The 14,696-nt window shown below is 42.5% G+C and overlaps 1 protein-coding gene across 1 annotated transcript in view; it reads left to right on the top strand.

Annotated features, from left to right (window-relative positions):
- Positions 1–14,696, top strand: part of OXSR1 (oxidative stress responsive kinase 1) — a 93,324-nt gene that overhangs the window by 55,894 nt on the left and 22,734 nt on the right. The window contains exons 5-6 of the mRNA XM_035899636.1: positions 3,891–3,946; positions 13,496–13,605. Of these exons, the coding sequence (XP_035755529.1) occupies positions 3,891–3,946; positions 13,496–13,605 (166 nt within the window). The remainder of the gene's footprint in view (positions 1–3,890; positions 3,947–13,495; positions 13,606–14,696) is intronic.

Here is a 14,696-nt window from a genome sequence, read left to right on the forward strand (position 1 = left end):
GGCAAGAAAGAGTTTACTCCGGGGTTTTGTAACTTCATTTAAAATGTGATATAATTGCTGTTTATGCTACAGCCTAAAGCTGCTTCCTGTTTCCAGCATAGTAATTATGCCACAGGCACACCACTTACTCCAAGTGTTTCAGCCCAGGATATGGTCATTACCACATTCATAGGAAGTACCTTCAAATTGTTATACTTGGCAATAACCGTATCCTGGAGTAACAAACTTCTCACCATTCAGCTTGCAAGTTTATAAGCATCTCCTGGTGAGAATAAACAGGAAAGCACTGTTCCTCTCTCCCCCGCCCCGTTACTTTAAATGCAATTAATTAATCTTAAAGAAAGTTTTAAAGGAGGACCTAATTTGAAGGTGCTGCTGGTGACACCAGTATATGCTAAAGGGATCTGTGTTCACCCTGTGTTATTGCCGCTCGACGTTCACGCGGTGCTGTTGCAGTGGGCAACGCGATGCCAGTACACTGGGGTGAGGAATGGGAGAGCTGGAAGTTGCCTCTGTGGTACAGTAACTCCAAAAGGGAATCGGTGTCCCCAGACATTTTGCTGCCGATCCGTTTTGCTGCTCTGGGGTGGAGTATACCATGCTGGGGTGAGTAATGGCCTTTTCAGGGGGTTGGTGACCAGGAAGAAATGCCACATCAAGTGATGATTTCATTCTGCAGCTTGACTTGGATATTTGTCAGTGGCTGTTGTTGGCCTCCTGGATCTCTTATTGTAGCAACGACTTGGTTTAATTTCTTGAACCAGCCTGAAGCACCGTATTTACTGACTTTTGTTTCCAACAAAAAAAATATGTAAACTTTAATTAATCCAAGCTGAAGTTAAAAAAATAAAACAAAAAACCCCCAAGCCTCTGCACTGGAGTGTGTTAAGGGTCTGGAGTCCTTTGGCTCTTTATTCCTATGGGATTCAATCTGGGTGCTTCTTTCACTACCTCTTGCACTCCAAGCCTGTCCAGCTTGCTCTGTTATGGTAGGATGGTCTGGTGGTATTGAATGCGTGCTGCTTTCTGGCTGCTGTTGCTCTGTCAGTGAAACCTGCCTGAGTTTTGGGTTGGTTTTTTTGACTCTGAAGCGCGCTATGGTTGGGATTTCATCCTTAGTTCTGCTTAAAAACTCCCCTGGCGCTTCTTTCATGGCTGAGCATGGTCTGCTTCGGGGGCTCACTGAGCTGCACATGCTGTCGTGCCAGTGGGGGAGGTTTGGAAGGGCTGTACAATATATACTGCACAGCCCAGCATACTGGGGAAAACACTCCAGCACACTGGGCTGCCTTGGAGTACAGATGGAAGAGGAAATTACTGTTACTTAGGTCCATCTACAGTAAGAGGAACAATAACTTCAACAAGGCAACCTGGGTGCGTGCTACTCCTTTCCCTATAACCTGGAACTGGCAGGCAGCTTTGACAGGGCCTCATGCGTCCTGGCTGTCGCAGGAGAGCCAACTGTTTGGATAAACATTTCCAGTAGGATTGGAGAGTTTCCTGAACACACTGTGTTCCCTCTGAATTAATGCTGGTGCGAGGGGGGATTCCCGGAGATGGCTGCGCCTGTGCCAAGCACAATTTTGTGCTGTGTGAGCCAGCTCCTTCCCTAGGAAGCAGACTTGGGTGCTGTGCTCTCATGGCTCCGCATGCTCCATGGGGTTGGATCCCAAAGGCATCTTCTACCTAAATATTGGCAGGGAGCTTTTCCGTTCCTTCGCTGTAATGGACTGTGAATGCTTTGTGGGAGTGCGGGGGTTAATCAGGTTTGTATCTCTCATGGTGATTAACTCTCTACAACGCCGACTGTATTGGATTTTGCCAGTGGAGGCGAAGTAGGGCAGCGTAGCTACATGCTTAATGTTGTATTTAATCTTTGCAAGTCCCTCTGTCCACTGAAGAGTCTCCATCCACTGCAGTGCTGATGCTTTCCTGTCTGCAGTGGCTGTTAATTGCAGGAAGAAAACAGAATAATGCTGCTTGGAGGGAAAGCTGACTTGCCCCTAAATGCATATTCATGTATTTGGCCAATGTAAAATGAGCAGGACTGGAGCTGCTGGCAGCAATGGTTTTACATTTGTCTGCTTATTCCAGCATCACTGTCACAGCTTCTTACTGCTTTGAATCCCATTCTGCATTTAAGTCAGCTTTTCAAGGCTGTCTCGCCGTACAACTGCAGTGTTTCCATATAGATCTATCCAAGTGTTCATGATCATTAAAGCAAGTTAGTATTTTCCTGTACTTACTCTTAGACTTGTGGTTCAAGCAGGGATTAGGCTCCAAGATGGTCACTGCTAGCAAGAGGCGTACCTTTGGCAGGACTTGAAATACTTGTTCGAAGGCTAAAGGCTGCTGTCAGCCGCCCATTGCTGTGAAAGTAATCTTTAGTGGGACTGTCTTATGGACAGTCTTTGTTCACTTTTGTTCTGCTGTATGCTGGGGGAAGGCCTTGCCATGCTAATGTCCTAGGCTGGGTATTGGGAAGAATCTAACAAATGCCAATGCTGGAGAGGATGTGCTTAAAATTACCCTGGTGTGGAACTGGCAGCAGCCCAGGCTCTTCTTCAGAAGAGCAAAGCCAGGAAGGAGGAGATTTCCAGGGCCTGACTGTGGCTCTTTGGCCAGGCCATCATGCCAGTTCTGTTCTCATGATACATGAGGAAGGAGAGAAAAAAATAGCTTTTTACTTGTTTTGATTTTTTTATGTGAAAGGATTTGGATTTTTTTTGCAGAAGGCAGTGGAGGGGGAATCGACTTGTTTGGGAATTTGTGTTTTGGTGTTTGGTTTTTTCTTTTTTTTTCTTTTCCATGCAGGTGGTTGCCATTAAGGTGAGGCGTATTATGAATTGCTATTTATTCACTGATAGCCATTCCCCAGGCGGTTGCTTTGCTTGCAGCCTTTCTTGAGACAGCACCTGCATGGCTTCCTAGCCAGTGCAAGCTTAGCAGCCATGCTGATGAATGCCGGTGTCAACCATAAAGGTGCTTCTCTTGGCTTTGTGTGGGCAGCAGCCTGTGAAAATAAGTGATAAAACTTCAAAGCATATTTAGAGTGAAAGTAGCGTTCCCCTCAAGAATGGAGAAGCGCTGTGGTTAACCTGAAAAAACAGAGCTTTTTTGGGGTAGAAGGGGGATAGTACAATAACTTCTGTAGCACATGCTGGATGTTCTTGTGCGTTTGTTGACTTTGGTCAAAAAAATCAGGGAGACTTTTTTTTTTTACTAAAATTGAGACAGAACAGTTGAGTGGCCTCACTTTCCCACTCTCACCATCTCTATTGTGCCAGCTCTGCTCAACTGACCCCTGATAATGTGGTTCAGTTCATTGAGCCAGGAGTGAGCAACATTTTTCTTGTGTCTGGATTTTCACCAGTACATGGGGCTAAACTGACTTGCTGAGGAAGGATATGAACTCCTCCAGGGCTGGAGAGCAGTGAGGCTTGGGAAGAATAGGATGCATCCAGCAGTAGTGAGACTAGATCAACTTGCCATTTCTTCAGGTCTTCCCTCACACACCCTCCCCCCCCCCAAAAGGGCACATGAGTATCAGACCAGTGCTAGGTTCTGTTTTTGCGTTTTTAGCTAACTTAAGAACCTGGGATAAACCTCTTTCCTTGTATTTTTGAGGGTAACTTCTTATAAGTTTTTCAACTTTTTTTTGTGTGCACAGTACTTAGAATACTGCTAGCTATAACTTGTACAAATACCACTAAGTGTCTGTCTGTTGAAGCCACAGTTGGTTTTGAGTCCTTACTGTTCCTGCATGATTGGATGCAGGAGGTGCTAATGCAAGAAACAAAATACAAGAAATAATAACGTTTTCATGTAATTTTGTTGCTTGAAGGAAAGATTTAATGACTTCCACTTATTGTTGCTTTATCTTTCTGCAGGGATGTGAAAGCAGGAAATATTCTTCTTGGAGAAGATGGCTCAGTGCAAATTGCAGGTAACTTTCCTGGTAGCTTTGAATAAACTTTAGGCACAGCTGTGTATCTAAAGACATAGTTTAATGATTAAGAAGAAACCTACATAAAAATGTTAGCTTCAAGAAGCCCCACAGTTCTTAAAATAAACAAACAAAACCAAACCAACAACACCAAAAAAACCAACAATAAGCAAACCACAAACCAAAACAAAAAAAAACCCAGCCCAGAGTTTATTACATCTTATTATCTTAAAATATCATTCTTTGGAATAATGACTGTCAGCTTGAATAAATCCTTTAAGTCCTCAGAATCAATAGATTAGATAAAATTCTTGGCATAAGCTAGTCAGATTTTTAAAACAGCAACAGGCTTGGAAGCAGGCTGCACAAACCTTGCTGATTTATCATCAGTGCGTAAGGTGGTTTTCAGAAGGACTGCGGTGAACAGTGGATGGATTGATCAGAAGGAAATTGGTATGTCTGATGGTAAAAGTCACTTGCAGCTTGGCTTTATCCAAAGATCTGCCTGTCAAACGGCTCGTGTGGATGCTCCCTAGTCCGCTTCAGTTGAACTGAGTGGCAGAGTGCTTGTCCAACTGACTGCCCTAACCCAGCCCAAACTGGGGTGAACTGAAAGTCTTGGAAGCAGTTGTGCAAGCTGAGGGACGGGGTAGGGAGGACCGTTGAGACAGTTGCTTTAGCTAATACAGATGGGCCTGGAGGAGATGGCTGTTGTAGTCACTGCGGACACGAGCTGCATCAACGCAGGCATGTTGGAAACAGTCCTTGATGTGGATGGATTGTATATCTGTGGAAAAGGGTGTTGTGTGGTATGTGTGGGACTTTTTGTTTGGTTTCCCCTCCTGCCCCATACTACTCTTCTGGTCTTTTATTTCATACACGTTCCTCCAGACTTCAGTCTTCTTTCCAAAATCAAGAATTAGTAGACTATTAACTAGAACAAGATTTTTGGAGAGTACACTTAGAACCTGTGAGACTTATTTTTCTTCCTCTTCCCAGTGTGCCTCTTTCCTATCCTGGGTACTATTCCCCTCCAACTGTCCTTTCCCTCGGGACTGTGCTCTGCCCATGAATCCTGTGGTGCCTTTCCTGTCCTTGTGCCACCTCTAGCTGGAGCATAATGCTCGTATCTGGTCCTGCCATCATAACAAACATCTTGGTATATGTTTTACTTTTTCAGTCCCATATTTAAGTGGAAAGAGCCATATCTGTTTGTGATAAGGTCTCTTTTTTTAGTGCCCTGTGCTGCTGTTGGAGGCACAGCAGTGAGTCAAGCCAGGGTGCTGGGGGTTAAGGGACAGGGCTTTGCAGTTGTGTGGCAGCGACTGTTGTGTCAGGCAGAAGTGCGTGTTGCACTGTGTGGTGCTGAGAGGTACGGGCTCCTTTGGTGTGTATCTATGCCTGGATTTGCATTTTGGGATGAAAGGTGTGGATTTCCCACCAGGAGGCAGAATGCGTTGCAATGCACAGTTTTTCATAGGAGCTCTTGTCCCTCCGCAGAAGGCAATAAGCCCTTTTACAGGACGTAATACCTAAAAATACAGGACTTCAGTTTAAAACCTGAAGTTGCTTTATTTTCCCTCTTAAGTCTACCAGTGCTCTTAATGCCCGCTGTTACATTTCTAATGAGGTGTAAATAATTCATCCCATGTGGCAGCTGATGGAAGGTAGGGAGTGGCTTCTAAAATCCTCAAAGGAGCAAACTTTATATGGTGAAATCCCATATTTTTTTTCCATAATGGGGCCAAGATGTAACACTTTGGATTTGTAACTGTACGGACCTTTAGATTATGTTCTGGGAGAGGCTGCAAATAGCTGTTGCGTTAGAGCAATGCACTGTTATTCCAAGTGTTTCTGCCAGCCTAGCAGAAAGCTGCTTGTGTTTCTCTTCCATGAGGGTGCCAGGGTTTGGCTTTCTTTTTTTATTAAGGCTCACTGGTAAGAGGAACCTGTATTTTTTTTCTGCTGAATAATTTTTAGTTGTTAAGCAGTTTTAAGGTTGACTAGTCGTACGAATTTCAAAGGATTTATTTTGTTTGTGATTTGTACACCTTGCCTTGGACTGAGCTTTCTGCTAGTGGTTTATACGTGCAACATTTAAATGATGAATAAGCAGTTTTAAGGTTGACTAGTCGTACTTGTACGAATTTCAGAGGATTTATTTTGTTTGTGATTTGTACATCTTGCCTTGGACGGAGGTTTCTACTAGTGGTTTATACGTGCAACATTTAAATGATGAAATCCATCTCTCTGCATATTCTGCGAAATCAACCTTGTGAGATGTGCAAAGTTTCCTCTTTACAAATTCTTCCTTTGAACATGCAAGAGGACGAACGCTGCAGCCTTTCATGAGACACAGCAGAGTGACTAAACTCAACCAAGGTCAGCAAGTTCACCACAGTGGCAGGAAGCGCTTTAGTTTCTGCAAAGGCAGCTGATGACTTGAAAGAAACAAAAATAAATGAATGACTGAATACTAGAGAGGAGCCTGACCTGGTCATAACATGAGATTTTTTTGCTTCTGTGGGAATTTCTGACACTTAAGCTTCCTTTCCTCCTGACCCCAGGATGAAATAGCAAAATTTCTTGTGAATTTTTTGAGGGGGAAAAAATGCTGGAAGCAAACCAATCCCAATAAAGTGTGTTTTGTTTCAGTGATATCAAAGCACTTGCCTTTGACAATAATATTAATGCATATTATTCATAATTCTGGTGATCATTCAGTGCTTCAGTTATCAGCTGGATGACATCGCTGCATTCCCGTGAAACAAAAGTGTTTAAGTTTTGCTGGAAAGTTACGTTATGAGGAAAAAAAAATAAAGAACTGACCAGCTGTGAAAGAAGCCTGAAGGTTAGAGTGAATGGGGCACCTCCCTTGAAGGAGCACCTTGTACTTTAGGTACACCTTGTTTGGTGTACCTAAAAAATACAAATGATGTAGCGGGGAAAGAATGACTTAAAATCTTTTATAATGACCCCTTCCCCTTTTGCCATCCCTCTAGCAAAACTGCCTGTGAACAGTTGTTAAAAAGGTTGTCTTCAGTGTTTGGCCTTTGCAACCTTGTGTTCCTGCGTGTTTCCTACTGCTTGACACAATACATGTTTCTTGTTTCAGAAGAAATGTAAATCTTAAATGTAAATGTGAGGAATGTAAATCCCAAACTGGAAATCCTTTGAGGAAAAAAAAAAACCAAAGCTGCTTTCAAGGTTTAGAAAAAAAATGCTTGACCCTGTGGTGGAGGAAACCCCACTGCTGGGCTATACCTCCACAACATGTCAGTGAATTTAATGACTTGGGAAACTTTCACTGTGTAGAATTCATGGCAGTAATTTTGCTGCAGGATTATACAATTCTAACCGGTGAAAACTAAAGCCCCTTTTGTTAACTGGGGCTGTGCAATTCTGTTAAGGCTGAACAGAAAAAAGCAACTTGATGAACGTGTGTCCGACATTTCTCAAGTTCTGTTTGTAACTCCGGATTGGTGGCTGCGCGTCGGACGTGAAAGCTGCTGTGGGAGCAGCACGAGCTGAGGCGGGCGCAGGTAAAGAGAGGAGAAATCTGTGAGCTCAGGGGCATTTGCTGGAAGTAGGAATTCTAAAAATTCTTCTAATGGCCTGCACAAATGCCCAGCTTCAGACTGTCCTAGGACTTGGTATTTTTACTCATGGTTCTATTTTTAACTTTGCAGCTCCTTTTGCTTTCAAAATGTGTATCCACTGAACCAAGGCATAAAATAGCCTTTAACAGATCCAGCTGACCAGCGAGACCTAAACTTGAGGCTGTTTGCTTCTATCTTAACTTTTCTCCCCCACCTCCCCACCCCCGAGGGCACTGACTTGGGCTTGTGGCTTGGCACCAAGTTTTTGGAGCCTTTTACAATTCAGAGAGTATTGCTTTCTCAGTTTGAAGTGTTTTCCTCCACATTGAATTAATCTATCTTCTGGAGAGAGCAGGACTTTTTCCCAGATACCATTGTTCTGGGCTGTGCTGACGATGGTTGCAATGTAAATTGAGATAGCCGCATTCTTTTGTGTTCCCATGGCAATTATTGTGTGTGTTTGGTTGTTGGGGGTGTTTTTCTTTTTTTTTTTTTTTTTTTTTTTTAATCAGAGCATAAAACCACTTTGACCTGGCATTTATTGGCTCCCTGGAGGCTAAAAGGTGCACAGGTAAAAACGCTCTTTGTCAACATAAACTATGTCCACCCCAATGCTGCTGCATAAAACAGGAGACTTCTCACAGTAAGCAAGGCTTAATATTCTTCACTTTATTTAACTGTGCAGGGCCTGTAAATTATTGTGAAATGAAGTGAGAGTTTCAGTAGACTGGGAAGGGATGGGAGAGGTTGAGGGAAACTCTCAGGGTGCATGAGACTTGCTCGGTATGAACCATGCTCCACCCATGGCATGATATTAGCGTCCTACTGAGTCTGGGTGCAGACTAAATCTTTTTTTCCCCCTGATTTTATGCACTGGGCTATTAAATAATGCTGTCACCCACCCCTCTGACTGAATGTGAAGAAGGCAAGGGTCTACTGAAGGCTGAGAGGTGCACGTCCCTCCACGTGGGGGATTTTTCTGTTGTAGGGACAATAACACAATATCTTAAGGTTTTAAAACCAGTCAGGATTATTATTAGCACCTTCTCCAAGAGTTGCTCAGTGTGCCTGCTGTGTCCTGGGCAGGCCGTGTTGCCAAGCGGTTGAAGTAGGTGAGATTTCATGAAGTCGTTCAGGACTTGCTAATTGATACTGGGCAAACTGCCTAACCCCTCTCGCTTTATCTATTTATAAAATGGGGATAGTTAAGGCCAGGCAAAACTTGTGTAACTGAATTTGTGTAACTTTCCACAAATCCATGCCAGCTTGTCACTGGTTCGCTGTGTTCCTGACTGCTCTTAATTCATTGTACTAAAATAGCGCTCTACATAAACATTGAGCTATGATGCAGGCAGTGTCATTCCCCCACTTTCCCTTAGGAAACGCTAACTTTGGGAGATGAAATTGCTTTAACAAGGGGCAAGGCACCAATCTAACTCGGGGAGAGGAGTGCTGAGCATCACAGACACCTCTGAGCTTCTTCTCCCTTTCAAAAAAGGGCAAAACTATTTTTTTTTTTTTCCTGTGGTTGGTGGAGAGTTTCGCCTCTCCTGCAGCAGCACGATGTGAAGTAACTTACTCTTTGTTCATTTGTAATACCTGCATTTCCTGAGGAGGTGTTGCGCTATTTGGTTGTTGAAACAGCTCGTGAACTTCTCCAAGGGCAGTGGCTTCTCCCAGCCTGGGCTTTGTTAAGGACCTTAAGTTACTTTATACAGTATTAATATATCGTTACTAACATGCTGTTGGGGCTCGGTTTCAGATGTGATCTTCACATTTACTCAGCAAAGGGGTTTCATACATCTTTTATGTGCCTTGACATTATTGCAAAAAGGCTGAACTGCTGCTGCATATAAAAATAAAGCTACTGTTCTGCATGTGAATTGGATAGGAATATATGTGACTGTAGAGGTCTACCTTTCCAAAGGAGAGTTTGGGAGAACAAGTATGTATTTTTAGATCCAATACCACTGTATAACCCTATAGTCTTTAAAGGAAGGAAGTTTTTGATTCTTGTTCTTCACTAATCTTTCTTTTCTCTGGTGTCTTACCACCCTGCTGCATTCTCAGCACAAAACTGCTATTTACCACTGCCTTCCTCCTTTTCTTGCCAGGCTTTCTTCATCTTCAGTGCTGTAAAAGCTGTAAGGTTTGCAGAAAAACACTAAGAACAGCTGCAGATAGTTTCTGATGATGAACAAGTGAACAAGAAGGAAGGTGACCACTGGAAAAAAAACCCACTTGGTGCTATCTTCTGAAATACTTTTATTTTTGCTTGAGAAGGGATAATACCTTGGCTACCCAAGTTTAAAAACAGCTCTGAGTGGTTTGAAGTCAGGATTGTTTCATTCTGTTGTTCTGCCCCCATTAAAGTTGGAAATTGCTGGTTTAAGGTCTGATCCAAACCCACCAAACTCTGTAGGAGCCTTTCTGCTGTCAGTAGGCTTTGGTCCTGGATCCTGATCAGCACACAGTCCTTGCGGTAGCTACCTACAGGGGTGGATACTTGTGCTTTTTAGGTTTAAGGTAATGTTACAATATGAGATTGTCAAGGAGAGATGATTTTTAATGGCTTCTTGATTGGGGTAAATCAATCTAACTTCTGATACTGTAGAAATCTTCCTGACGTAGGCGGCAGCAATGGAGCCCGCTGCGGTGTGGTCCTGCCCACAGCATTCTTGCGTTGGTGAGTTGTTTAGACTGAGTCTCTGTTTCTCCAACACAGAATAGTAAGAGGAGATTTTTCTTTCAGTTTTTGCATTTCCTGAGTGGCCAGAGCAGTTTTCAAGTTTGACAACTTGGGCTACCTTAATAGCAGGAGTTGTTGCCTAATACCACACTTTTTCAAACGCTAGAGTGTTTTGTAGGGTATGTGGTTTGCAACACATGATCTTCCTACTGAAAAAGACAAAATTGGACGTATTTTCTGCAGAGCCTGCATCAGCAGAATTGTCATTTCCATTTTGGATTGGTTTTGCTGTGATATGAGAGTCTGGAGATACATATATATATATATTTATTTTTTTTTAATTAAGTCTTTGGTTTGTATCACTGAAACAGGTCCAGCAGATTAATCTTTTCTATGTTGCTGCAGAAAAATGATTAAAAAAAAAAGATCCTACCACTTGCATCCGCACATCCTGGAGACTATTATTTACTAGCAGACTGCTGGAAGTCTGCAATATTTGGGCTCCTTCAGAGTATCTGACAGTCGTTGGATTCCCAGCAGTGGTGGTTACTGGTATTGCAAGCCAGGTCCAAACATTCCCAGTTCCTCCCTGTTTCTGGTGATGCAGTCCTTTCCAGTTATCACCGTAATGAGCCAATATAAAGTACAAGCTGCCAAAGAAGAGTACAAATATAAACACTTCTGAGCTATCATACCTCTTGAACTTTGTGGCTTTTCCCATTTTCTAGAGTTAAATGCATTTGCAATAACCTTGTTCTGTTTTAGCCTTTCTTGAGGGTAGTTAACAGTGGCAAAGAGAATGAGGCACAGATTGTACCAGCTGCTCAGAAGTAGGAATTGAACCCTAACTTTATTTTATTGCTTAACAGATTTTTCTTGAGAGCAGGCGCATTCTTATCTTAATAGCTGGGACTTGGATAAAGTTAGTAAGATGACATTTGAGAAGACTGTTTCAAAGTCATTCCTTTCAGCAGAGTAGCACAGGCTGGTTGTCCCTATTTTAGCCCACTGGAAATGAGGGGAAATTGATTGGGAAAACATTGAATAAATCAACCATACAGTTTAATTCCGTTTAAGCTTTCTGCTGACCTCAGAAGGCAGGCGTAGGGGCACAATTTCCAACTGGAATTTTTTAAACGCACGCTTGATGTGAAATGTGGTAAATGCTGCGTGCGCTGTGTAAAGGACTTGTGTTTTTACTGCTGGAATGCTTTTGCTTTGAATGGCATTTCCTTTACCCTCAGAATGACTGCATGGAAACTTGAGGTAAGGTAATACACACAAGTTCAAATACAGCCCATCACAATAATATGCTGATGGCACTAGGACAAGTTTCTATTAGTATTATCTTATTTAAAAGAACTTCTAATTGTTTAGAACAATAGATCTTGTGAGACTTCCCGTAATGAGGGGTAAAGTGCAAGTAATTTTACTCTGAACTTTTTAGGAAACTCGTTCAGTTTTCTGAGAAAAGCAGGGATTGTGGATACGTACATGGAAGACCTCAAAGCAGGATCACTGTTGCAAGAAGTGGATTTCCCGAAAAATGCCGATTGCAGTCCTGATGGGGATATTGATTCATCTAGATATGCTACACCTTTGAGTTTGGCAGGAAGACAAGATGTCTCTGGGAACAGGGGAGAGAACAGGACAGCCCGTCTGGAAGAAGCTGAACCCTGATGATAGGCATTTGCTGGTGTTTGTTTTAGCCCTGTGATTTCTGTGCAGCTTTCTTTAATGTCAGCTTTCAGTTATCCTGTCCAGTATTTTAGTGAGCACTAAGTTTCTGTCCTTGGAAGCCTCTAGCCTAAGTGAGCTGGAAGCTTTCAGCATGTTAGTATTCTGAGTGATAATTTTAGTGGTGTTTCTCAAATATTGAAAGACTGGTGAGTAGGGGCTCGTCGCACCGCTGGCGTGATGCAGAGGATGCTTGGGACTGTCCTCACGTGGATGCCATTGCTTGCAAATTGTACAGAGGGATCTTTTGTTGCAGCTGATTCCTCAGGATAACATCCTTGTGCCATGGAATAATTCCATGGTTCCTTTGAGTAAAAGTCCTCTCTACGGTTACAGTTTACTGTGTCAGGCAGCTGAGTTTCAGAAGTTTTCAACCCAGCTGTGGTCAATAATGTTCTGTTTTTATGTGAAATAGCACTTGGATTTCAGAGATTTATCTTCGAAGCTTGTCATCAATCTCAAAAACAGCATTCAAGATTTTGGTTGCTTATACTGTGTTTAAGAGAAAGGGGAGCAGTAGATAAAATTGAGTTACGGAGAATGACCCATTGCAGGTCTATAATTCTGCAACGCATAAGCAGTGTCGTTTAGAGCAAATTGGGAAGAAGTACTTCTACGGTTTTGTATTTACAGCTTCCCTGTCACCTGATTTATTTTACTTTATTTTTTTCTCTGAGGAAAGTCTGCCATCTTCTCTTGAATGACTTGGTTGCCAAATCTTTTGTAATGCTCTTCTCTGAACAAACATACTGCATCTCATTGCTATCCCTGCTGCTGTTCACAGATCCTGTTTTTCTATGTCATTCTGGATGGCATAGAACATCTGTGTTACCTTTGAAAGCATAGTTTTCATTTAAAAATTATTTACTTTAAGTACTAAAATTACCAGTGAGGGCATGGGGTGTACCTGAGCATCCTTCAGCTTGCAAAAAATGCTTCAAGCGGGGGTAACACTGTGCAGGATGTGAATACCTGTCTACCAAGCAAAGCATATTTTACTAATAAACCATCCAGAATAAGGGGCTGGTAACCAGTCTGCAGGATGCAATTAGGACAGTTAAATGTTAAAAAGTCTATAACTGGTTTTGGTACCTGACTTCGTTGCTGCAAATACTAACGGGACGCTAATTGAAGTTCAGTTATTACTTGTTATGTATATATACAAATGTAAATAAAGCACTGGCTGTCAGAGGCAGGTTTGTATGGCAGCAGGTCTGCTGGGGGAGCGTGGGCGTGCGGCATTGTGACCAGTGGGCCGTAATGGAAAGTGGAATTTTCCTCTCTGCCCGCCAGCGCTGAAAGCTCTGCTCTCCCCAGTAATTGAATGGTGGACTACAGACCGTTCATGTACCAACACTCTTGGCTAACTGTTGATCATTCTTTGTTCATTAGGAAACTCCTCATGCGTAACTGTACCTAATAGATGGCTGGGAATACGAGGGGAAAGGGGGGCCAACCCTTCAGTTTGCTCAGGATGTGTTCTTAATAAAATCTGTTTGTTTGTTTGTTTGTTTTTCTTTTCAGACTTTGGTGTTAGTGCATTTCTGGCCACTGGTGGTGACATTACCAGAAATAAAGTCAGGAAAACTTTTGTGGGCACACCTTGCTGGATGGCACCAGAAGTTATGGAACAGGTGAATTGTTTTTCCTCGTATCTTCTTAGCTGATCTGCACCTGGATTTCCCTGTTGTCAGCAATGACCACATTTACTTCAAACTAAGATGACAATTTGGCATCCTGTAAGGCTTTCTTAAAACCACAGGATTGTCTTTGCCTATTGCAGCCAGGCCTGTGCTGGGGAATATTAAGTGTTCAGTAGGTTTTTGCCCTGTTGCTTCTCTTCAGGCTCCTACCTAAGGTAAGGATGAGACAGCTCAGCTGTTGCATAAAGAAGATTAACCCTCCCATCCCTCTTGCCTAAATGTGAGGCAGAATATAAATAGTTTTGCACGTGGTAGATATGCACATATACAGCTCGGTAACATGCTTTTCTGTGTCTGCAAATAGGAGGATTTGGGGTAGCTAATTGCAACATGTTAAGAGAGGAGAGTTATTACAGTAAAATAACATGCAGTTGACTTTATCCAGCTTTTTAGTTTCTCTTGGCTTGTGAGTACCCAGACTGTAATTACTGAGGAATGCTTGCCTCTCCACCTTCCTCCTTTGCTCTTTTGGCTAGCTAAAAGATGCCATACTTCTTCCCTTTGAGTGAAGATATGTCACTTTTTGTCCTCCACTACATCTAGACTAAACTGTAGAAGCTTTGTCTGTGTGACTACTGCTGAAGGCCACCTGGAAACTTTGTTTAATGTAAAATATCTTTGCCTGTTTCTGAGCAAGATCCACAAACAAAATTATGCCACAGTCCTGACAGGGCATTTGCAGGATCTATCTGTCTGGGTTGATGTTCAGTGCCATAAACATTCTGAAAATTATCCCTCATCCCCTTAAAAACAGACTGACAGAATTCAGGGTTTGATTTTTTTGACAGGTGCACCAAGCAGAAATACAACTGACTATAAATATTTTTCTTTTTTTCCTTTCAAAAATCTTTGAAATAAAAATATTTTGGGAAAACATTGTTTCATTAAAATAAACCCACGTGGTTTACTTGCTTGTTCACAAAAAATATTTGGAAGTTTAGGAGAAACTTGAATAAGACCCCCACATATATCCATATATGTGTGTGTGTGTGTGCATATCTCTAAAGTGAAATGCAGTGGTA

The sequence above is a fragment of the Egretta garzetta genome, unplaced genomic scaffold (assembly GCF_000687185.1).
Source record: "Egretta garzetta isolate BGI_Z169 unplaced genomic scaffold, ASM68718v1 scaffold117, whole genome shotgun sequence".
Taxonomy (NCBI): Eukaryota; Metazoa; Chordata; class Aves; order Pelecaniformes; family Ardeidae; genus Egretta; species Egretta garzetta.